Source organism: Caloenas nicobarica, chromosome 3 (genome assembly GCF_036013445.1).
Source record: "Caloenas nicobarica isolate bCalNic1 chromosome 3, bCalNic1.hap1, whole genome shotgun sequence".
NCBI lineage: Eukaryota > Metazoa > Chordata > Aves > Columbiformes > Columbidae > Caloenas > Caloenas nicobarica.
This window is the reverse complement of record NC_088247.1, coordinates 72,762,860-72,788,493: the sequence shown is the minus strand read 5'-3', so window position 1 is coordinate 72,788,493 and position 25,634 is coordinate 72,762,860. Positions and strand designations below refer to the sequence as shown.

Here is a 25,634-nt window from a genome sequence, read left to right as displayed (position 1 = left end):
GCAAAAAAATAAGAGAAGATTCTGGAATAAACTCACAGACTAAACCAGATGGTAGGAGTTTGAAAGGAGTGCAGAGTGGTTAATGCACTAGAAAACATTCACACTCTGATTCATAGCAACAACTGGGCCACAGATCTGATAACCAGGAAATATAATAACCTTCCAGAAACTATAGAGTAATAGTTATTACATCCCTAGTTGGTAAAAATATTGTAACTTTAAAAAAATACAATAATAAATACACAGATGAACATTTTATATGATATAGATATAACACTTTTTGCTAAGGAGGAGTGAATATTTTGAACTTTTTATAATTCTTGGAAGATCAATAAAGTTGTAGGCAACTGAGAAACGATATTATAAGCTGCATTCTAATTAGAAGGTCTTTCTTTAGAGGGTCATTAAAATGGCTTTGTCATGATTCTTCATAAAAAGTAGCATTTATTGGAGAATAGGTTATGCATCTCTATGAGGAAAAAAAACCAAACCAGATAGGTTTAAAGTTAGAAATAAATAGGAATAAAAAGTCAGTATAGTTAGTAGAACGTATTTCACCCACTAAATCTATGATTTAGATAGATTGACTTCAATAGGAGTTTGTGAACAAAGAACCCGACTTTACCAAGTATTTCAAAGTATAGCGCAACAAATACTGACCAAACAACAGGACTCGGCCACTACCTTGAATGACTATAAAGAATAATATTGTAGAGGCTTATCCTCTCATTCCACCATTTTCACTATCTGCAGGTGAAAATGTGCATATAAGTGAAGAGATTTCTGAACCGATATAAAAAATATTAATGTTTTCAAAATAAAACTTACAAAAGCATTCTAGTGTGTTTGTGCACATTATCACCTATCCTGCATAAGGATAGGGGAGTAGTTTTGGCTTCCTTACAGAAGTAAGAGCAGTGTAAAAGGCTGCCACTTTATCATGAAATATACATGGGTACAGAGTTAATTATTAAAGCAGAGGAAACATGCTTCACTCTTAGACAGAACTCACTTTTACGTTCTAAGGTTTATCAGCAAACATCTTTGATAAAATAAAAGATTAAGAGGAACAGCACAATTCTAGCAATCCCAACATGTATTCACTGCCTTTAAATTTTCATCAAATAACCCAATGCTAACCAACAACTGGAATTCCGGACCACGACTGGTGCATATCTAAAAATTAATCCACATTTTGGAGGATTATTCTAACCTGATAGTCACGATATTAAGTGCTATCTACCACATATAGGTTATAATGTTAAAAAAATCCCTATATTAGTGATTTAAGATCCTAAATGCAAAAATAAACAATTACCTGGGGAAAAGGTGTGGGGCTGAAGTTCCTGCTCTCTGTGATGGTTATTACTGATGGTTACTAGCTGTGTCTAACTAATGCATCAGGAAGTGGTCAGGCAGTTGGACTAGATGATCATTGTAGGTCCCTTCCAACTGAAATACTCCTAGTCTAGTCTAGTCTAGTCTAGTCTATTCTGACGCATGAGCATTCCAAATCAACTTAATGCAAAATCAGTCATATAGCTTAAATCACCTTTTGAGGTGGTAAATCCATAAGAATTGGTCTTTCCACACCCTTGAGAACAAACAGATTTATTGTCCTAATTATTTGCTACTCTGTACACAAGAAAGAATAAATAATACCTTGTCTGTAATCAGAAATGTCTGGAGACAAGAGATCCCTGACAAACTGATGGCAAGAGCTATGTGAACCGGAAGTTGTGTTCACTTAATCTTTTCACACTTGTTACACATAGCGTGAGGACTTCTGTTGTAGCTGGACTGAATTTTGTGGCCTTCTTTTATTATCTCACAGAAATAATATATCAAATTTATCGCAGCCAATGATAAACATATCACAAATATGTTGCTATGCATTTCTGATCTAATTTGTGAGTATATGATTTGAATACGTTCAAGTTTAAAAATGAATAAATATCTATGCATAACTTCAATAAAGATCAAGGGTTTTCCTTACCTTTATCTACAAAAAGTATTATTTTCTCATTTTGGGAAGGGTTTGTAGTATCATGACTGTGGCTATACACTGCTTATAGTTTGTCAAGAAAGAATAGGGCAAATTCAGTAATGTTACTGAAGAGTTTTTGACAGCTGTTTTCCTCATCTCTTCAGAAAAGCATCAAAACATATAAAGCAGACACAAGAAATAAAATACAGGTTTAATTCTACAAGAAAAAAATTGAATGTAGCTTTCCTATTCTTTAGCTTAAACTAGAAATCACAGAATCACAGAATCACAGAAAGTTAGGGATTGGAAGGGACCTCAAAAGATCATCTAGTCCAATCCCCCTGCCAGGGCAGGAACACCCAGATGAGGTTACACAGGAAGGCGTCCAGGCGGGTTTTGAATGTCTCCAGAGAAGAAGACTCCACAACCTCCCTGGGCAGCCTGTTCCAGTGTTCCGTCACCCTCACTGAGAAGAAGTTTCTTCTCACATTTAAGTGGAACCTCTTGTGTTCCAGCTTGAACCCATTACCCCTTGTCTTACTGTTGGTTGTCACCGAGAAGAGCCTGGCTCCATCCTCGTGACACCCACCCTTTATATATTTATAAACATTAATGAGGTCACCCCAGCTCCCAGACCCAGCTCCCTCAGCCTTTCCTGATAAGGGAGATGCTCCACTCCCTTAATCATCTTTGTTGCCCTGTGCTGGACTCTCTCTAGCAGTTCCCTATTTCCAGCTACATCACAAAATTGCCAACTATTGTTTGAGCTCAGACTGAATCAACACCTGAGAACTGTATGATGGTGAGAATTTTAAACAGGCAAGTTTAACTCTGAAAGGAGTAAAGTAGTCTTAATAGCTGTGACACCCTAATTCCTAAACTTATGTATCCTTTCTATCAACTTAGAGCTGCTCATGTTCCCAACCAGACTGCTGCACAAGAACAGAGGGTTACACTTTGGCACAGACATAAAAAGGACTGCAATTTAGACTGTTTTTACTTGGTTAATGTGTGGGTTTTTTTCAGCAAGCATATGAACTGATCTGTGACTACATTAAGCAAAAAGATCATATTAAGATCAGCTAATAATGCATATTGTCTTTCACATTGTGGAAGCACAAGGTAAGTGACAATTCAAAGGAAACTGAGATTCAACTGAACGGAGTTCAAATGTGAAATGGACACTCCAGCTTGGGCTTTGCTACAGCGATGTTTCTGCCTCAGACATGGGCTTTATCTGGGCGCCCAGTCTGCCAGCTTAGGAATAACAAGAGCAAGGTTCTAGTGTTGTTCTTAAATGTTCTTAAATGTTGTTCTCAAATGAACATAACATTAATTTTAAAACACAGAAAATCAGTTCCAATGCATAAGATTTTAAGTAATTATTTTAAAGTATAACATGCCAGTTAGGTTTTCTGGGGTTTTAACTCCAATACCATAAATATAGACTTCCGAAAGGTCCTACAGCACTTGGATTGTTTCATTATACAAGACTATTTAGCTGATATTCCTTTAAAACCAAAGTAAGATACATTTTTTGGTGTGATATCGAAGGGAGTCACTGAAAGAAAACTAGCAACCCACAGATTCTGCCACTTAGTACTAAAACTGCAGTATTTATAATTCCCTACAATTGCCTGTTTCCTGACCATTAATGTGCAAAAGCTGAAAGCCAAGGGGAACTATCTCTAAATGAGAGATATTTAAGATCATTTATTTTAGCCCTGATAACCTACCACATGCTACTACTACTATCAAATATCAGCATTGCTATTTGAAATGTAAATATACACTCAGTCCTCAGTTTCCACATAAAAAAGCACAAATCAGCCACCTCAACTGAGTTTTTATCAGACACATTAAAATGAGATGGATTTTTAAAGGTCTTGGCCATTAATGTCTTCAAAATGCAACAACAGTAATCTGAAACTAGAACTTACAAAGTAAGTGACATCATTATGATTGAAAACAAACAAATGTGAATATCTTTTTCTCGTTTTAGAGGTAGGTGCATCATCTCACTAGCACCACTGCTACACAGTATAACCAAAAGTATCGCTTCAGTGGGTTTGATCACAAGGCATTAACACATGCCTAAATTTCTGCAGGAACAGAGCTCTTTCATGCCACATTGATAGCTATTTTATTGAACTGAGTTGCCAACATGTTTCAAAGCAAAAAAAAATTAAAAGGTTAAAATTTAGATCTTGCTGTTTTAGGAAGCTTTCATGAATCTTAATCTGAATGATTTCTATTCAAGGACACATTTACACCATAATAAAACATGTAAAAAGCATTCCTTACTTAAACCAGTTCCTGCCAAGCTGTCCTCATGAGTAAATTCATATGAAGACAAACTCTTCACAGATAAAGAAAAGGAGATACAGATGAAAGAACCAACAGGGAAGAAAGTAAAAGGACGATAAAACTGGGTGTTAAACAAACAGATACTATTAATTAGCAGAATAACAATGTAAGGAATGAGAGCAGTGCTGAGTCCAGATCAGAACTATGCCAGCATAGTAGACGTGAACAGGAGTTTGATGTGAATTGTTCATAGAGGCTAGTGATGAGAAAATGACACTGAAATGATGATGAACTAATTTATGCTTTGGAAATGGTATAGGAAATGAAATGGAACTAAAGGAGATAAATTTGCCCCATGCACATGCCTAACATACAGTGGAGAACAAAAACAAAACAGTGAAAGGGTCACAGAAATACAGTGTTTATCACAAAACTGATGGGAACAGACATCCACTATAATACATTTGTAAAGTGCAGACATTTGTTGAATATGTTTTTACATAACATCAGATGATTGTGGAAAGCTACAAAGCCATTTCTTTCTTACAGATGCTACTGATCACCTTAACGAGCAATAAGCTCATACTTGTAGAGGATGATTCTTCCTGCCATTCACACATGCTTTTTATAGTGCACCTCCGTGTTTTTTCAAGGTAAAACCTGCCCCCACATTTTCACATTAAAAGACTCTGTTTGCATCATTTCTGCATTACATTTCTTAAATGAAAAATGCACCTAACTATATGCCATTTTTTACCTGAAATAGTAATAATAATAATAATAGACTTGATAAGACAAAATAGTTGAAGAAATTCAGTCTCTGAGCCTCAGAGTAGAGCAGTCACAGTATCTGACTATCAGAAATGAAAACATCAAACACACATTGATTTTTATGTTGTCAATTCCATTTGTTCTGTCACTTGCCAGAGAGCTTGGCAATATTTGGGTAAAAGGAGGAAGGCTGACAACTAATGGACAGAGAACAAGCCATCCATTAATTGGGATAGGGCTCAGAAATCACCTTCAGAGTAGATACAGAAAATTCATCAATGCTGTATTTGTGGTGCTGAACAAAACTTTCTGACAAACAACAAGAAGCACTTTTAAAGACAGATGTTTCTGCTTGCAGCTTAAAGATGAAAGTGGAACAAGTCCTGGCACTTCTAGACAGCAACCTGTGTAGCTGGGAAAAGCTTAATCTGCCTGAAACACAGTCTAACAAGATGTCTTGGTTATATTACCTACTTCCCTTGTAAAAAGTTTCTCTTTTTAAGAAGAGAGGTAGCTGTTTAACTGAAGGAGGAGGAGCAATTTGTTTTTGTTCTATATGTCAATGTACCAATTTCTGAAGCTTACAACAGCACTTGTGTCCTCTAGGGTCCATAATAATGTGAATTGTCTTTATCCAAGTGCCTAGCAAATCATTGTCACATAGCAGCAGTCGACCTTTCTTTTCCATCTATGCACTTTTCAGGAGTTATAAATCAGTTGACTTTCAAGCTCGATGAGATGGCATATGCCCTGGTTTGAAGAACAGATGGAGGCTTGGGGGAAAATTGTTTCTGCAGGCTTGCTACAAGCAGCACTGCTCCATAAAAGTGAACCATTCGCACTAATTTCTCACATAAATTATACAGGCAGGGAGCACCAGCCCATTCAGCAGAAAATCTTTCATCTCACTTTCAGAGGTCATTTAGCAAATTTAAATTAAAGTTATTTCTGATACATGGCTGGGTTTTCATTCCATACACTTTCAAGAGATGACAATTTACTTCACATAAAGGAATGCCTTTAATTGTGTACACAGGGAAAAAGAAACACTAAATTAACTGCCGTAATTTTTCTAGAGTCATGGGATAAGTTGTGACTATTAATGAGCCACAGAGGAATTAATAATTGAAGTATAGCAGCTCTGTACTCTAGTAATCAGGTGAACTGTCACTACTCTTTGCAAGGCCTGTTTTAGATGCCAGCTGAATACTAGTCCCCAGATTCAGCATCGATGTTGCTAAAAGAAAGCAGAGCTCTGTCATTTCCAGGAAATAATTTTTTTACTTTTTGAGGGAGACATGTTATTCAGCTGTTAAGCAAAGGTACACGTCATATTTTCAATAAATACGGTACTTTATCTGAGCATGGAGAAAACATTTCATTAGATTATTAAATTACAAACATGAAAGAAATGGAAAAAAAACCCCAGAAGACTGGAAAACACTTAACTCTAGAAAGAATTACATGTCTGTGAGTCATAAGTGGTAAGAAAGAAGAGATTGCACTAGTAACCTCTAATACGTAATGTGGCATAATTCAGTGTTTCACCAGAAATATTAGTTTAAATGTACAAACTATAAACAACCGATGAGAATGTTGATAAGTATTGAAATAGTTAATTTGGATTTTATGGGATTTGATAAAAACATAGCATTTTGCTAGAGTCTTTTTAAATAGCATTTGATAAGATTCCTTTTCAATGTCTATCATCACAAATTTCTTCTAAGACCCTCAAAGACATCTCCCTTTCAGACACAAAAAAGAATTTAACAGAAAAGAGTAAAGTCATGACTGATTTGTAGATTAGTATTAAGCAGTGAACCAACAGAAAAATGCATATTATAGAGCCATTGGCTATCTAAATTTTTAATGATTGTTTTAAGCATATATTTAATTGATGCACTATTATGAAGAAATGTTTTTCAACTGAAAATCAATTCTAGTATAGTGCTTTTGAAAAGCAAGATTTGAATAGACTAAATTTATTTGGAATTAATGTTACCTAGTGGTGGGATCAAATCAATGTAGAAATTTCAGTCTTGAGAAACCTATCATTCCAATACTTTTTTGTGACTATATGTATCATGGAATGGAAACTGGAAGCACTCAGTTACTCAATAATTTTAAAAGTGTTGCCTTAATTGAAGGACATCAGCTTGGTACCCTATTTTAGTCTGTAAACAAAATATAATTAATCTTAGCTAACTCATATAAAATGCTAGAATCAATATAAACAGTGACTTTTGAAGAAGAAAACCCCTACATACCTGTTGAATATAAAATTAACTTATTATTAAAAATAAATGTAATTAGATACAAACTAACACTTCTTAGATATAAGAGAGAGATTTAAGTCTGCCGTTGTCAAAAGGATGATCATATCTTCTGCAACTTCGATAACTCAGGAAATTGTAATTTCTAGCTTATAAGAAATGGATGCCTGTGAGTGTTATCAAGGACTAAAAACCTAATAGATCGGTAGGAAAATTTATATTATCATAGGGTGAAAAAGGCACGAGATAATAGGTAATATTTATCTATGGGAATAAGGATCCCTTTCTAATGTAGTTAACAGGAATTTTGTTGTTTTATTTGCTAGAAAAGATATTGCATTTATTCTGTAGCTCTTTTGTATGATTTAAGATCACAGAATGGGTATAAGTGTAGTACATATACAATATTGGTTAAGAGATTTAAAGGAGTTTTCATTTAAATGAAAATTGCGTCATAGTCATTAAGATGTGGCTAGTTTTTAGAATTATGCTTTTTAAAAAGGAAACTAGAACAGACTTGTGATTGCAGTTTTTAATGATCTCTAATAAAAAGTCACATGCACGTCAGCGAAGACAGAACTTTTGATAATAATTTTTAGTTGTTATTACTAACAATTTCTGATTCAAGGTGATGCAATGGAGCTATTGCTGCATTTTTAGTTTAAACTGGAATAATTCCTTCTTGCTACCATGCCACATACCAAATTTGCTTATTATTGTCTTCACAGAAAAATGAGGTTTTTACTGTCCTTTAAAAAAGAAAATTATTATTTCCCAAACTATTACTTTACACTAAATCCATTAATATAATTATTTTTTTCCCAGAGGCAGCATTTAAAATTTGTTTCTCCGAGACTTTATTTTTTTACCTCAACTCATATTTCTAGTCTCTCTAAATTATTATGTATTATTTCTGGCTTAAGAAATTGTTGCTTTCAGTCACCTCCTCTTGAATCCACACCGCAATTTTCTGTTTTACTAACACAATTGTATTGGAAAGATGCTTAAAAAGGATCACTGAAATGGTTAAAAAAAAAAGGAGCCCTCTGGGGAAGATAAACGGAAGTTGATTGCAGAAGAAAACTCTGAACTATTTCTTAAAACATTAATGAAGACATTAAATAAAACAGAAACTAAGACCGCTTTGTGCCGTACCCACTGTGCTTAAGCATGATCCACAGCTGCTCCTCTTTGTACATCATCTTGCAAAAAGCTTTCATTCTGCATGACAACACTTGTGAGGGATTTACAAGTTTTCTTTAAGATGACAGTGTCCTCTCAACGTATTTTATTAACAAGATATTAAACATAGTTTAGGAAAGAATGGAATCAGTAAAGAAATCCTTATATATGAAAATAAATCCAGAAGAAAAGTAGTATTTTCATAGTCAGTTTGTTCTCTTTGCTTTCAGATATCTAAGGCTGCAATTCCATGAGCAGCAAAACTAATCTAGAAGTTCATTGCTGTCCAAAGAAAAAAAAAAGTTTTTAGATCCTTTGACTATCTCCCATTCTTTGCTGGACTTCACTACTGTTTCTTTCTCCTTCACCAACACACAGCTTTAGCACTTATGGACCCTTTTGCAATCAAAGTTCACAGGGCTGTGAACATGTTGCCGATTGAGAAGAAACACATCCACCTCCTTTCCCTGAGTTAGTGAGAGAAATGTACTCCCAGAAGACTCTGATCAGCAGCAGTGCCAGTGCCCAGTGTGCCTCGGAAACAGAGAGCAGAAGACATGAAGGGAAGTTGGACACTCCCCTTCTGATAGCAATAAGTTATTAAAACCCATCAACGTCTAGAATTACTTCTCACCTCTATAAATTGCAAGACATTAGTATAATAATGGGGTCATTCTGTAGTGTAAATGAGCTCCCTACAACTATTTTTAATTTGTTTTGGGATTTGAACTTTGGGAAGTGTTACCTAACTTCACTTAATACTAGGCAGGGAATAACGTACAGTGTTTATTCATGTGGTTTAATAACAAGACAATGACACAAAAATCAAAAATACTGAGATACATTACTTCAGAGCTCTGCAACTGAAAACTTGTCTGCCTTCCAACTATATCAATTGATATTAAAAAAAAAAAATCTCTCACTTAAAACTTATACCTCAAACAATCCAAAAAGGTTGCACTTCCAGGAAAAGAAAGCCCTCAAACCAAGCCCAAGACCAAAACTAAAAAACCCAAACCAAAACAACAGAAAAATATTTTTCTTGGTGCCAGGTACAGGTACCAGCTTAATCATAGCAGCTCAGAATTTTACACAAACTAATCTAAAATATGCTGATAAAACCAAATGAATAACGAAAGATGCTAATAAAAACTGCAGGTTTGTGGCATGTTCAAATTATTTGTAGTCCCTATTACCAAAAGCAACCTTTGATAGTCTGCACAAGGCAAAAGTGTATGCATAATCCAAATTCATGATGTTATGGGCAGAACACTTTCTTTTACCACTGCATCTCATTTCTATCACCAAGAAGTAAATTTACAACTATAGCTTTGCACTAGCCCCTGAAAAAAACAAGCTACATGAAAAAGAGAGGATAAAGAGGAATTAAAATGTTAAAAGTCATATCCTTAGTGAACACAGCTACTCTGGGGAAAAACACAAACCCCAAAAGATGGAAATCATGTTCATTTTGACGTTTTGCTTGAGACATTTACATTTTTGAATTTGGTTTTAATTTATTTGAAATTGTAAAAATTCTTTGAAGAATAGAAGCTTTTTTTTACCCATGCATAATGACTTTCATAATTAACCCCACTCTGTTAAAAAAAAAAAACCATTTCAAACATTCTGAGGACTTTTGGTATGATACAGAGAGACTGCATTTCAAACACATTCTTAATAATTCAGAAATACTTTCTGGGTTTTATCAACTTTCTTAGTCAAAGGTTTAATTGCATTCTGACCTTTTTTTAATTTGGTAATGTGTATTTTAAAATGGAAGTTTTTTTCAGATCTGGACTATGAGCTTTTATTATTTGTAGCTTGGTAGGAGATTGTGCAAAAGAATATATTACTACATTTAAAAATAAAGTTGTGATCTACACAAGCTGAAGGAGAATTGCAGGATCCCACAGAAGTAGCCAACAGGCTTTTAAATATTTTAACACATTCTTTTTCTAGAAACATCACTTTCTACTCTTATCTATCTGTAAATTAACAACAATTCATGTTCCAAACTTTTATGCTTGATACACATCAGAAACACATTTTCAAACCATACCATTATTATTCATTCTCTGTTAGTGGGCAAAAACAAATGCTTCAAATTTGGAAATACTCTTGAACATTTGTTGAGTAATTCAACCAAAGAAGTTGTTTATTTCTAGATCTGAAAAAGTACTACTTTATCAAAAATATGAGTAATATGTATTTGCAGCAATTTTAAGGCACTAACATCTATACAGTTCTATTTAATGATCACTGAGGAAGCATGAAAACAAACAAAGGATTTAAATTAGATATTAAAATATTATACTGAGTGTATGCCATTCAGTGAAGAATTTACTGACTGCTGGTAGACCCCCTTAATGGAGATGAAAATTCTTGAATTAATTTTATATGGATTCTTTCATTTCCACTGTGTGGTGTGCTAGAAAGACGGTGAGTTTCCTTTTGCCTTTGAAAATGAGAAAAGGACAACTTTTCTCCAGTTTTGAAAACCAAGATTAGGAACATCAAGACAGTCATATTGTCTTCTTTTAGAAACTTGATTACAGCCTCTAACACCAGATTATTTTAGTTTGGTATTATCAGAGTTTTTTAAAATATTCCCCTCCCCCCCGTATGGTAATCCTTCAAACCAAGTTCAATTTCCTGTTCTTGTACATAATAATTTATATGTTGCGAACATATTTTATCTGTTCATCTGTTTTGTTTCATTAGGTTGAAACAGGTTTATTTGAACTTGCGACAGTAGTAAAACTTACCAACCAGAATGCCAATATTACAGGAGTATTCAAAGACATGCCTTTCTAAACTTAAAGACTTAAAGACACATCTTGCTATAATGATCTTGTAGTGAGATATAATTTAGTTTGGTTCCTTTTTCAAGAAAAGGCACCAAGATAAACACCATGGTTTATCCACACAGTTTAATCTTGTGTATACTTAGAATTAATTTGGAGTAAGAATGACTCTTTCTAAATTTAGTGCATTTTGGAAATAATTAAGCTGAACAACAACAACAATGTACTATTATTTCAGAATTAAGGATCCAACACATGCAGTTTTTCAGAAATAGTTCTGAATAGTTCCTGAACTTTAAATGTATATCTCATCTAGGCCTACAACCCTAGTTTTATGTAGCCAGCGCTTAAAGGCAATTAATCATGGCCTTAATATTAGGGATAAGCAGAACTGTTACAAATTCAAGGGTCATTTGTGCATATTTTTTTGGTATATATTAACAAAATTCATGGGTATTAAAACATTTCAGATTTTTCATTTCTAGCTGAAAATGACTGAATTCTGCCCACAGAATTACAATATAGGGAACAAGAGTTCAAAGTGTGTTCAAAAAAATATTTAATGTCTGACAATTATAATTGTTTTGTTTTGTTTCAGTAATTACAAAAACAAACAAACAAAGAAAAAACAAAACAAAACCCAACTGTGTATTTTGCAGGAAAAAACAAAATCCTGTAGTATTTTCTTTTGTCACAACAAATCATGTTTCTGAGACCCCTCTGAATTTTCTCTCATGCACCACTTGGTAAACAAACTAACATGAGTGAAATGAACCATGACACACATTACATCTAAACAGAGGAAAAAACCCTTTCACAGTAAAACATTGATACTGTGCAATTATAGCAGGATTAAAATATCACTGCTACCATTTATTTCTCCTTTTTACCATTCCAGTAGAATCATGATTCATGCAAATAAATATAGTTCAGCCAAGCTTTTATAGAACATTTTGCCTAGACACATTTCATTAATAAAATATTTTTTTTCATTTTCATGAATTTAAGCAGTATTGAGTAAAATATATTTCTAAAAAAAATTGCTTAATCAGATTTACAAACTGATGAAAATTAGCATTAGATGTATGTTGGATATTTTGACTATTCACATGTCCTTAAAACAAGTGAAAAATACAGACCTTACTTTATCTGCATCTGTAAATATTAGCTAACGATGAACAACATTCTCACCCTTTTGCAGCAGTGGGCAGCCTGTAAGACTTTAGAACCTATCTAATGTAAATTTTGAACTAGAAAACTCCTATTTGCCTGCTTCTTCTATTTAAATTGCACAATAATCAATGATGGTTGCATGCCAAATTAAATAACAGCCTTGAGTAATTCTACTACCTCAGTATTGTTTTCTTGAGTGCCTGACACAGAAATGGGTCTGGATTGATTTGTGACTAAATCAAGTGGCACAGAATAAGGGGAATAAGGGAAATAAGGTTGGATCCTGCAATATGCTGAGGTAGGAATGGAATAGTCGGCTACTATGCTGCCCTCTTGCATGCATGCTGACGTAGCGATCATTTGTTTCGAAAGAAAGGATTAAAAGCAATAGCAAAAGCAACTGTTGCATGACATCTCAGTCCTACATTGCACTAGCTACATGCCAAAGTTTTACTGTGGTAGGTGGATACTAGGGCTAGAAGATTGCAAATTGTGTTAACAAAAAATTATGTGCTGGATCTTTGACTAGAGACTCCGCTATTGCGACTGTCTTAAGACAGTATGTTTTCAAACAATTCAAACTGTGAGATACAGGGAGCAAACACTCTAGACATCCGGCTGTGGTTGGAAGGCTTTTAGATAGCGAGATGTCACAGAATCAGAGAATATCTCAAGCTGGAAGGGACCCATAAGGATCACTGAGTCCAACTCCCTGCCTCTCACAAGACTATCTAAAACTAAATCATATGACTGACAGTGTTGTCCAGATGCTCCTTGAGCTCTGACAGGCTTGGTACTGCAAGTACTTCCCTGGGGAGCCTCTTCCAGTGACTGGCCACCCTCTCAGTGAAGAACTTTTTCCTAATGTCCACTTCCTTGTGTTCTAAGTCAACTAAGCAGTCACTAGCATCATCTAGTGGAATACCAGTCCTTATGATTGAAGTATATGCATCAAATAGCATTTAAATTGAGGTAAATTGTCTGTACGTCTCAGTCTGATTTTGTGAAATTAGAAGGTTTAATGCCTCAAGACAAAAACTAAATTCTGTAGATTTTTGCAGTTGCTTGTAAATCACCTTTGGGTCTTACCTGGTGATGAAAGATTAGGGTGCAGACTTATATTGTAAGCCTGTGGGTCACCTAAAGACCAGTTGCACTGGAATCACATTCTGATAATGGGTAAAGTCTTGCTGGATAGAGATTCCCTTTGCTGTAAGAACTATTAATTCTTCCTTGTGCTGCACAACAGCACCATTCTTTCTTCTATACTTCAATAAGCAGAAAAGCTACCTTAAAATCTAGTTACTAACAAATTACATAGTACGACTTTACCACACTGTAGGTCTAATCCTGTTGGCTTCATTAGGAGTAGAGTCAGCTATAAGTTTGCAAGATCACTCCTTTTTGTGTTGAATTAACATAGCTATACATTTAAAATTTGTATCATGTTCTTGACATGGACAATTTAAAACACTACAAATCTGACATATTTTGCTCATGCATATCATGTTCATTTTCTGTAACTATCAGTGCTTTCAGCAAAATCTTATTCTAGTCCAATAAATAACACAAAACAATAAAGTAATTCATGATAACCAGAATAATTAAATAGTAGGAGCAGGTTAAAGATCAGCATTCATTTTCCAAATTAAATTTAAAAGTCTGCAGTAGTTACTTATAAGATTGGCAAGTTTTACAAATAACAATACCAAGCCTTTTAGAGAGAAACACAGCCGCATTAGAATGGTGTCATTAGGCAATACATTTATTTTGAAGCCAATTAACCTTTTGTCAGAGAAATGTCGGAGCTGTAATGGTTTCAGCAGTGGAGGTCAGCCTCTAACAGGGGCACGTATGACAGTGATTACGCTGTCTGACATATGCTGTAGACCGAGAGTACAGCTGTGGAATGAGAATCTGCCTTCGTTTGTATTCTGCTCTGCATTTTCAGGGAGCAGGCAATCTTGACCTATCCATTTAGGTAATTAAAGCTTCTATTTGGAAGTGTCCTGCAGGAAGGTGAAATCTGGGAGAGATAAATGGCTGCTGCTTGCTGTATCCAGCCACTTCCATCATTTGATGGACTGTCTGAAACAGGCTGCATTGCCAGGTCCTCATAAAAATAGAGATGAATTGGGCAGGAGACAATTCACTAAGGCAAAGCAACTCTGTCATCTTCCTTTTTGCAGCATATAATTTGATTGTTAGTCAAGGTAGACAGCTGACTCAGAGGCCTTTCTCTAACAGCTTCCCCACCATCTTCCATTTGCTAAGAAATTATTTCAGTTTATTTACTTAGAAGCCAACTTTGTTTGACAATGAGAGATGTCACTTCAATAAGCTCAGCTGGCTGTCACAGCTGTACCATGACTTACCTTCCAGGCAATTCTGTGTCCTCTAGCATCATGCTCAAGGGCAAATGGGAAGTCTCCTCGCTCATAAAACTTGCGAAATGCTGTGGGTTTTGTTGGTCTTTCTTTAAATGCTCCTGCAAGTGGGGGCCCTCTAACCTTAAAAAAAACCAAACAAAACAAAAAATCCCCACATTTCAGAGGTAATATTTTTTTAGAAAAAGCCAAATTTATATGGCTCAATATAGAAACAGATAAGAAAGAAGACTAACATTGATCTCTCAAATTCTAGTTCACTTCTTTACATGCTATACTTCGCTTCTTTGAAAGTATGCTTTGGCAATAATCTACAGGTTTTGTTAGCCGCTTTTTTTTGTTACTACTTTCAGATCGTCCCATAAAAACTGTTATATTTCAAAGTAGCTGCCTCCATTACCACAGCATTTTTAAGTAAGAATAAAATACCAAGAACATATTCACATTATATAGTAGAAATTCTTGGAAAATTAAGCATTTCTCCTTGAGAAATATTTTTCTATTTTTTTCATTATAGAAAACATTTGACTTGGTTTCCATCTGATATAACTACCCTCACTTTCCATTTTCTTTCTCTGGCTATTACCTAATCTCCTTCATCATATCCCTTCCTCGAATATCATGGATCTGGCCTTCATAGGACTTCCAGCCCTTCAGTATTGATGGCTGAAGCACTGGAAGAAATGAAGGAAACTCTGTCTCAGACCTCTCCTCTCTGTCTGTGTTGCTTTTGGAGAAAGACATTTGATTCAGCTCTGCTTAGTTCCTTATCTGAGTTATTGCTGGTCAGCATACTGCATAGCCCGAGTGCCTGAATGATGGTCCAATTCCAAAATACTCACGGTGGAACTTTTTCCTCAGCCAAACATAGTAGTAACAGCAACTACCAATTGGCACTAAGATAATAGAATTTCAAGTACTTATAAGAAATCTATTGCTTAAGCTAATTAACAAAGCTAATCTCAAATGCTAAAAGAGACTGAGAGTGCTAAACTAATCCCAAATGTCCTTGACAACTGATTCTTCCCTGAGAAACTCTTGCTTTTTTTTTTTTTTCCTAGCCATAGATCTGGGGTAAGAACTTCCTACAATTCTCTATGTATCTCTTTTTTTTTTTTTTTTTCAAAAAATGCCCTTATGACTTGCTACCTTTTAAAACACAGAAATTGTCATTTTCAAAAAAAAGGTGAGAGCTTCAAGGATCATATATCATACCCGGTATTTTGTATTGTTCTATTTGTCTCTATATCTTCAGTGATCCTGAGTTTTTAGCATTAGACATTCAGCTTTCCAGTGAACAAAATGCAAATATGTGGCATCATTTGCTTCATTTGTGCTATTCTCTAATTTAACTGTGCTAACTACAGATCTAAATCTGACTTGGCACTTTTTTCCTCCAAAGTATTTTGACATCATTTGCCACGGACTGAGGTAGAGGAAGCCACTAGTGATATGCCTACACTGTACTTCAAATTACTTGAACTAGGGCTACTAAACTGTGACCTGTTGCTGCATATTGCTGTCACAGATAGACCACCTCTAGTGAAAACAGATATGATATGCATAGCTGTAACTTTGCTTAGTAAACACATCTGTAGCCTTGAGAGTAATACTCCAAAATAAAGCATTTTAAACAATGTAAATAAATCTACACTTATTTTTCTGTAGAGGAACAATTTGTTCTGTGCCACTAGTATAAGTACTTTCATTTGTTGTCTTTTTTTTTTTTTTTTTGCATTTCAGGCAAGTCTATGAGTCACTACTCATTTGAGGCCACTAGAAAAGCATTTATGTTCTTGTTTGTATATTTTTCCCACACAGGACCTTCACACATCCTTTAAACATTATTTTCTGTAAAATATTAGGAGTCACTGTTCTATTAATTTTTAACTGAAATTATTGATAAAGTATATGTTGTCTTGATTACATGAGATATAATCTTAATTATTTCTTGCAGACTATCATAATGTACTCCCAAACTGCATCTTATCTGAAACCAAATATTTTCTTCTTCTGAACTCAAGTTAGTAAATTCGCTCAGCCTTTTTCTGCTGCACTTTTAGAAGTTTTCTAGAAAATATGTTAATGTTGATTTAACCTCTTCCTATTCTTTATTAGGGAACAAAGAAACTAGAAAGACTAAACAGATCTTAGTTATCAAATCCATTCCTCTATTATTCCTCTAATATTACTCTACTATATCTACAAAGTATTTCAAAAATTATCTACAAATCTGTTCATTTGTCCCTTGCCTGTTGAAAGGCTCTTGAGCATTATCTTATTTCAGTGGCTAGAAACCACATAACATATCTTAAATCGTATACCTACTCTGATCTGCCACCTCAAAAAAAGATATGGTAGAATTAGAAAAGGTTCAGAGGAGGATTATCACTGAGGGTATGGAGAGGCCTTCATAAGAAAAGAATAAACTGGGAAAATGATGACTAGAGAGGAATAAAGATCTATAAAACCATGACTTCAGCGAGAGGATGAATGACAGATCTTCCGCTGTCTCCTCCAGTAAAAGTACAGGGCATAAAAAAAATCTAGTAAGTGACCAGTTTGGAACAAACAAAAGTAGTTTTGTATTCATGGAGCAACTAATGCATTTATAGAACTCCTTGCCAAAAGTCAGTGTTGGGAATCCTACAAGCTTCTGTACATTCAAGCTGTGACTAGAAAAGTTGATGAAAGTGAAATGCATTCAGGTTTAGTAAATCCACATTACCATTGGTCAGAAATACAATGAGTATTATCCTTTTTCACGTGATACAGCCTAGTAGATCTCCTAGTATTACATTTAGTCTCTCATGGCGACATCACACTAACATCTTATAGTTATCCTTTGATCAACTGCCACAGCAACTATCTTTTCCATTTGATGAGCTATATATTAATAACAGAATTTCTTGTTATTAGTTTTAAGTGCATTATCCTGTACTTCATACCATTATATTTAAATCCATTTCTCTTACACCAGTTCTCAAGGGCTTCTACTTTCATGTGTGTGACACCGTGATCTTCATCTGTTTTAATAACAACTCCAAACATTATGTCAACTATAAATTTCACTATACAATCCTAATTTCTTTTTTGTCAAGGTCACTAATGAAAATACTAAATAAGGTTAGCCTTAAAACCACTTCTTAAGAAGTTTCATTAATAACTTTCATCTATTATCATATCTCTCATTTCAACATTACATGTCATTATTGTCTCCATTTCAATATGCAGTTTATTACCCATCTTATGCATCTCATAATTCTTGTACTGTATAACCAGCAAACTAGTGTATATAGCTAGAGAAGGAGCAGCATACCATAAAAATAGTCTAGCAAGAGCTGTTGTTTTCTTCCTTTGTCTTAAAGATGTTTTTATTGTCAGTTTGGTCTCTAATAGGCATAGAGACCTTTTAAATACCAGGAAGAGCAACCAACTCCAAAGGAATGAGCCTAAGATCTGCCTAGAACAAAGAAATATCACCAACCAGGAAGAGAGTGCAACTGTCCCTGCATTGAAGAAGTGTTACCGTGCATGACTGAAGAGTACTGTTCCTCTGCTTTAAGTTTATCACATGGAGGCAACTTGGTCTTTCTGTTTGCCTCCGATAAAAGTAGATTACGAGGCGTTCTCTAGAGTGGCTGGATTAAGCTAATACTGTTTGCCTTTTGCAAATTGTTTCCTTTTCTTCCTGTCTTTATTACTAGGGGCACCATCACCATCATATTTGGTATTCTGCATGTTGTTCTCTTATGCAGATCTCTCTTTGGGCCATTCCAGTCACGCATCTTCAACAGTCTACCTGAGGAAAAGTATATGTGTATAATTGACTCTTTCACTTTTTATAATTCCTGACCTATTTTGTTTAATGTATTTATTTTCCTATACTTTTTAAAAATACACTTTTCTATACTTTTAAGTAGCACTTTTTGAAATCAGACTTCTTTTAATTTTCTATTTGCAGACTATCACAATGCAGGAATGCCAGTCATGGATTCAGATTAATTGCTACAAAAAAGAAATAAAAGAGCAACGATTAAATTCTGGAACACAATTTTTACAGTAAGAAGCTGTCTCAAAATCTTTAGGCCAGTCAAGTTCTCCAGGAGACAAAGTCAACTTTACCTCTTTTTTGCTTTTCATGCCAAAGATATGTTTCTCACAATAGAAAACTATCGAACAGTCTTTCCTAACATCTGAATGAGCATCCTCAATAGGTCTTTTCCTCATGTAGATTTAGCATTTCTCTATGTACAACTCATTAGGACCTTCCCAGCTGCAATGGGACTGATTCTGAAGACACAACTGGTCCATAATTTTAGGGAAAAAATGCAGTAATCAGAGAGATAGTACCTGATCTTGGTGACAGTTGAAAGTATTTGATTTACCAAGCTGCTAGCATAAACTACGCTTTTCAAAATCTTACAGAAATGTTATGGCTTGAACTTTTAGGGTAAGGCTAATATGCTTTTATCAGCTCATTGGCAGCTGATCACAAAGGGAGTTCCTAGAGGTTGGTGTTGGGTTTCATATGATTCAACATCTTTATAAAGGATGTGGATGACAGAACTGAATGCTTGCTTACCAAGTTTGTGGATCATACCAAACAGGGAGGAGAGGCACTATACACCAGAAGGAATAGCCACCATGCAGAGAGGCCTTCACAAACTAAGGCAGGGCCAAACAAGGACTGCATAAATGTAATGCCTTGCACATGAGACAGAATAACCCCAAGCAGCAGTACAAGCTGGGTGGGATCTGACTAGCTGGGGTGTAGCTTTGCTGAAAAGGAGCTGGGTATTCTCATGGACAGCCCTAAACTTGAGTGAGAAGTGCCTTTGTAGCAATGAAGGCAGGATGAGCCCTGGGTTGCATTGGTGAGGGTAGAGTCAGCAGATCAAAGAGTTCCACTCGACATTTGCTAGGACACACCTGGAATACTGTGTCCAGTTCTGGTCCTCCCACTTCATGACAAAAACTGAAAAACAGAGAGAGGGTCTAGTAGATGATCATGAAGATCATCAGAGGTCTGGAGATCCTGAAAGAAGGTTCAGGAAACTGAATTTGTTCAGCCCAGAGAAGAGAAGGCTCAAGAGAAAATCTAATCAGTTTCCCAATCCCCACTAGAGAGTTATACAGAAGATGAAGGTATTCTCTTCAGAAGGATGCACAGGGCAAGAGGTAACATATGCAGATTTCTTCAAGGGAAATTGTGTCTGGATACAAGAAAACAGTTCTTCAGCATCAGAAACATTAAACACTGGAATAGGTTGACTAGAGAAGTGGTGGAATCTCCCTGAAAATCTTCAAGATTTGGCTTGGCAGGGACCTGAAAAAACAAATCCAAGACCCACCTTTCAACAGAAGGCTGGACCAGATCATCTCCTGAGGTCCCTCTCAGCTGAGGCTTCTCTGTGATTTTATGCGACTAAGTAAAATATACAAAAAGAAAGCATACAATGCTTTTCCTTGTGATAACAAGTTTTGTCTTACATTTTTTATCGTTATAATTACTGACTCAAAAGGTCATTCTGAAAGTATTCCATTCATTGGAAAAACTGTAAAAATACTATCTTCTTCAACCTCAGTACAATATTTCATTGCAACATAGCTAGAAAGTTTAAGATTGGAGTTCCAGTTAATTAAAGGCTAATATTCATGATGGCAAAGTATATGAAGCAATAAACTGCTTCTGAGGTTCGTTAAATGCCAAAGAGAAGTTGAAGAGTTTGATAATTGCAAAACTAATTTATTGTAATTCTATGCTGTTGAACTATGTGACAAGATAAAAGATCCAAGCCATTAAGCAAAAAAACCAAAACAAAACACCAAACAAAACAAAAGGAGAAAGACCATATTTCTTTCATTGACTTGTGGGCATTTAAAACCCTTGTATCAGGTTGCATTCTTAGACTTTTTAGTGACGGCACATTAGGAAAATGACTAAGAAAAATTATTTGAAGCCAGACTTAAACAGCGATTAATTGTCTGAAGATTGATTTTTCCACATCACCTGAGTGTCAAAGTGTATGCATACTCAGGGACCTAAACACATACCTGCATACGACAACTGGTGATTTTTGTGAAAACTGACACTAGTTTCATGAGCACTTTAAGCCAGAAAAAAATTGCCACTGACAGGGAGATAAGTGGTCTTTCCCACCTCATGTGCCTGGATGCTACCACAAGGTACTGCCCTCCATTAATGACAGAAGCTTTCATGCAGGTATTCATAGGAACCGATCAGGAAAAAGGGGATTTGATTTTGTGTGTGTATGTTGTTGCTTGGGGTTTTTTTTGTTAGGTTGATTTGTGAATTATTAGATCCCTAAGATGGTTTAATGCAAAGATGACTGAACACTTAAGCTGGCACAAGAGAGGGAGCAGCATGGAGTGGGACAGGAAGAAATAGGTGGCTGCTTCTTCAGTAAGTGCTGACATAATAAAATTTAATGGTTAGAGACATACCTTTATTTGAATAATCCAGGTTAATGCATTTAGATAACGATTGGGAAGAATAAAAAAACTTCAATATTTTGGCTGTTCCTTACAGGAAAACTGGAATATAACCAGATCTTTTTGTGGTTTTTAACCCACAAAAATATTTCTTTAAACTTATTTTTGAAGCTATAGCAATCAAAAGTTATATGACCGCTCAACTGTCTAACCTAAAAAATGCAGTCTTCCTTGAAAATATAACACCATATTATCATCTTGAAGAGTGACATTTTCAGAAATAAAATCATGAGTTTTATTTCTTTGTATTCAAACTGAAAAACGGATTTGTATAAAATTGCACTGCATCCATAGAATGGAGTCTACTAGTGCATGTTACTGTCTCAGGAGAGATGTGAAGGTGATGGCATCAAGGAAACGTTTGTGTAACCACTAACAAGGTCTTTGTCTCATCCTCCTCTTGTATAGATGCTAAACTAACACTCTGCTTGGCTAATGCATCATAGTCCTACTGGCAACCCACTGATTTCCCCACAGGAAACATCACCATTAATTTCCTCGTGTACTGGAGCCAGAAGCTGCTGCCAAATCCTGACATAAACCTCAAATAAAATGCAAGATATACTAAATACATAAAATGAATTATACGATGCAATGAAATACTCAAGCTAGCAAGAACGAAGGCCAAATAATATAGGTAGCACTATGTAGTGCCATGTTGACACACAAAGCTTTACTATAACCACCAACTGCAAGGTCCTCATCCTTATAGTGTGATAGAGCTCTTGGCTGATCAGGCATTGGCACAACATCACTGATTTACAACTCATACCCAGAGAGCAAGCCTCGGTGCAAAAGCCATGTTCCCCACTTTGTGGTTCTGGAGTCAGTATGCACATAGGTACCTTATGCATTTCTATAGTTGTAACACAGACAAGCCCATCATCAAGAAAAGCAATCATGTCTGAGAAAACTTCAAAATTTTGGCAGTTACCTACCAACACAACAAAACAATAGCATGATGATAGTATTTGGTGACATATCCATAGATTTTTTAATAAACATTAGTAATAGTAGTAGTAAAGACTTGGAAACATAAATCTGAGCAAGTGTTAACACTTAGAATCTGCACCGGGCATCCCCAAGAGTGTCTACTCTGACTGGCAATAAGTAACAAAGTCTATATTGCTCTTTCTTCATTTACTGATCCTAATTTGATTAAACTAATATAGGTGCGTAAGACATTCTATAATCATATTTTGATTTTGCTACACAGACATACCGAAAATTGAATGAGAAACTGACAGGAGAGGCACAGTAAGATGTCCCAATAGGCACTCTTGAGTTCCACATTAATTCCTTTTACTTAATATCGATATCACAAGCATTCAATATCAAAAGAACATCAACATGTATCAGACAAAAGCTTTTTATATCCAAAAAGAAACAGAGAGATCTTTCTTCATATGTGTCACTCTTGATATGTTTTACATAGTGCCACATCTAATGCTTAAATGCTGCTTCTGGGGCTACTGCACGAGTCTGGACAACAGATCAAAGCCCATCTCATAGCTTCAAAAGTAAAAATGAGAGAAATCAATTTTAAGATCCCAAAATGAAACTACTGATAGAAGGTCAGCAAACATTACAAATGCTTCTAAAGCACCAGAACTTGAAAGAAAAATCAGATGTGATTTCGTACAAAGATATCGTATCTCATTATTGCCTTGAGACAATACTGAAAGTCATAAACCGCATACAGAATTACTCTATTTCATCACCTCAGAAATGTTATTTTTGATTGGGGAAAAGATAAGCTGTTTCGATACGCCAGATGTGCCTATGTTTTAAACTGCTCTACAGCACTTTGTTTTCAGAAGGTCCTCCATCTCTTATTCTCTGCTGGAGTACAGTGTAACTATTTCATATCATTTAGATTTCTCTCCTGATGCTTGCCAAGCAATTTCCTTTAATGCAAAGGGTGAAGAGTGACAACTGCTAATGTATTTCTCTCCTTCTTCCAGTCTATACATGAATATGGTCTTTTTTTTTTTTTTTCCTTGCTTTATTAGTTTCACAAGGCTTTCCCATGCATCAATTCCATGAAATCTGGGAACCACCTACATTTTTCCTGAAACTTTTGCATTCATGTTTCAGCTGGGATCACAAATGTGCTTCTGAAGAGGCACCCAATAACAGCTCACATCATGAAGCAGTTTCTAAGTGAATGAACTAGAGTCCTTTCAGACAACAATCAGTCTGAAGGACGAAGATCCCTGAGGCATGTAAAACATCGTATCCTCAGCATCAGCTCTTTTCCTTTGGTGATCCTCTCCTATTGGCCTGCACTATTCCCTGATGAAGAAGTAACCACAATATTTTTTATGGCTGCACATGTATTTTTGGATGCCAGATCTACATACAGCAAGTTATAAGAATGTTGTTGGCTAGGAAACAAAATTAAACATGTGGCTTTATTTTTTTTTAATAAGAGATATATTTTTTCTGATTTCTGAAACCTTTAGTTCTTTATGATGCTCTTATACATTATCATGGCATATCTGTGTGTATTTCAAAGAACAGTAGGTAAAACTGTGAAGTATTAGGAAAGTTATTCTCAGCTTATTCTGCACTTGCATCACGCACATGTGTATGAAGGTCCATGCTGGATATACCTAACATCCTAACTTATTATTGTGACCCTGACAGAGGATATCAAGGGAAGAGAATGAAAACAAGCCCATAATATAGCCATCCTGCTTCTTGTTATTCTAAATTGCCGAAGTCCTGCCCTCCCTTCCAGTTCAATCTATACTGTCTCTGCTCTTGCACTAATTTTTGTGTCTGCCTGATCCTGCTCTGAGCCTTTTCAATGCTCTGATCTGCCAGGAAACTATTCACATTATTTTGTTAAAATATTTTTTTGCTGGAGAATGTACTGAAATGGTTCAACAGAGTTGGAATGCCACCACACCTGCCAAAAGTGAAGGTAAGGGAATGACGTGTCTATGGTGACTAGAAGTAAATTAACTGAAGCTGCCATAGAACCAAATCTGATAGGAGGTTATCTTTTTTTACCTGGCAGTTATTTCACACCTAGGAGATTGTAAATAAGCCTCATTATGTGTTTTGGTAAGTACATTTTCCAATGCTGATGTCGTGTGTAGGTCTAATGTTTTCCATTGGAAAGCTTAATTCCAAAAGCATAGTAAAAAAAGTCTTTCAAATTATTTAAATATTACTTTTGTATTAGATAGATGGAATAATAGGTGAGATGACAATAAGGAGCCTATGACAGCAACTTTCAGAATATATTGAAATAACACTGCTCTAATTCCTATTAGAACTGTGCAAATAACCTTATCTCCATACAGAATCACAGAATCACAGAATGTTAGAGATTGGAAGGGACCTTAAAAGATCATCTAGTCCAATCCCCCTGCCAGGGCAGGAACACCTAGGTGAGGTTACACAGGAAGGTGTCCAGGCGGGTTTTGAATGTCTCCAGAGAAGGAGAATCCACAACCTCCCTGGGCAGCCTGTTCCAGTGTTCCATCACCCTCACTGAGAAGTTTCTTCTCAAATTTAAGTGGAACCTCTTGTGTTCCAGCTTGAACCTATTACCCCTTGTCTTACTGTTGGTTGTCACCGAGAAGAGCCTGGCTCCATCCTCGTGACACCCACCCTCTATATATTTATAAACATTGATGAGGTCACCCCTCAGTCTCCTCTTCTCCAAGCTAAAGAGACCCAGCTCCCTCAGCCTTTCCTCATAAGGGAGATGCTCCACTCCCTTCATCATCTTTGTGGCCCTGCGCTGGACTCTCTCCAGCAGTTCCCTGTCCTTCTTGAACTGAGGGGCCCAGAACTGGACACAATATTCCAGATGAGGTCTCACCAGGGCAGAGTAGAGGGGAAGGAGAACCTCTCTCGACCTACTAACCACCCCGCTTCTAATACACCCCAGGATGCCATTGGCCTTCTTGGCCACAAGGGCACAGTGCTGGCTCATGGTCATCCTGCTGTCCACCAGGACCCCCAGGTCCCTTTCCCCTACACTGCTCTCTAATAGGTCATTCCCCAACCTGTACTGGAACCTGGGGTTGTTCCTGCCCAGATGCAAGACTCTACATTTTCCCTTGTTATATTTCATTAAATTTTACCCCGCCCAACTCTCTAGCCTGTCCAGATCTTGCTGGATGGCAGCACAGCCCTCTGGCGTGTCAGCCACTCCTCCCAGCTTGGTGTCATCAGCAAACTTGCTGATAGTACACTCAATTCCCTCATCGAA

At 36.0% G+C, this 25,634-nt stretch overlaps 1 protein-coding gene across 1 annotated transcript in view; it reads right to left on the bottom strand.

The window, feature by feature from the left end:
- PACRG (parkin coregulated) overlaps nucleotides 1-25,634 on the bottom strand; it is a 232,700-nt gene that overhangs the window by 160,614 nt on the left and 46,452 nt on the right. Inside the window, exon 2 of the mRNA XM_065632369.1 lies at nucleotides 14,876-15,010. Coding sequence (XP_065488441.1) covers nucleotides 14,876-15,010 — 135 coding nt within the window. The remainder of the gene's footprint in view (nucleotides 1-14,875; nucleotides 15,011-25,634) is intronic.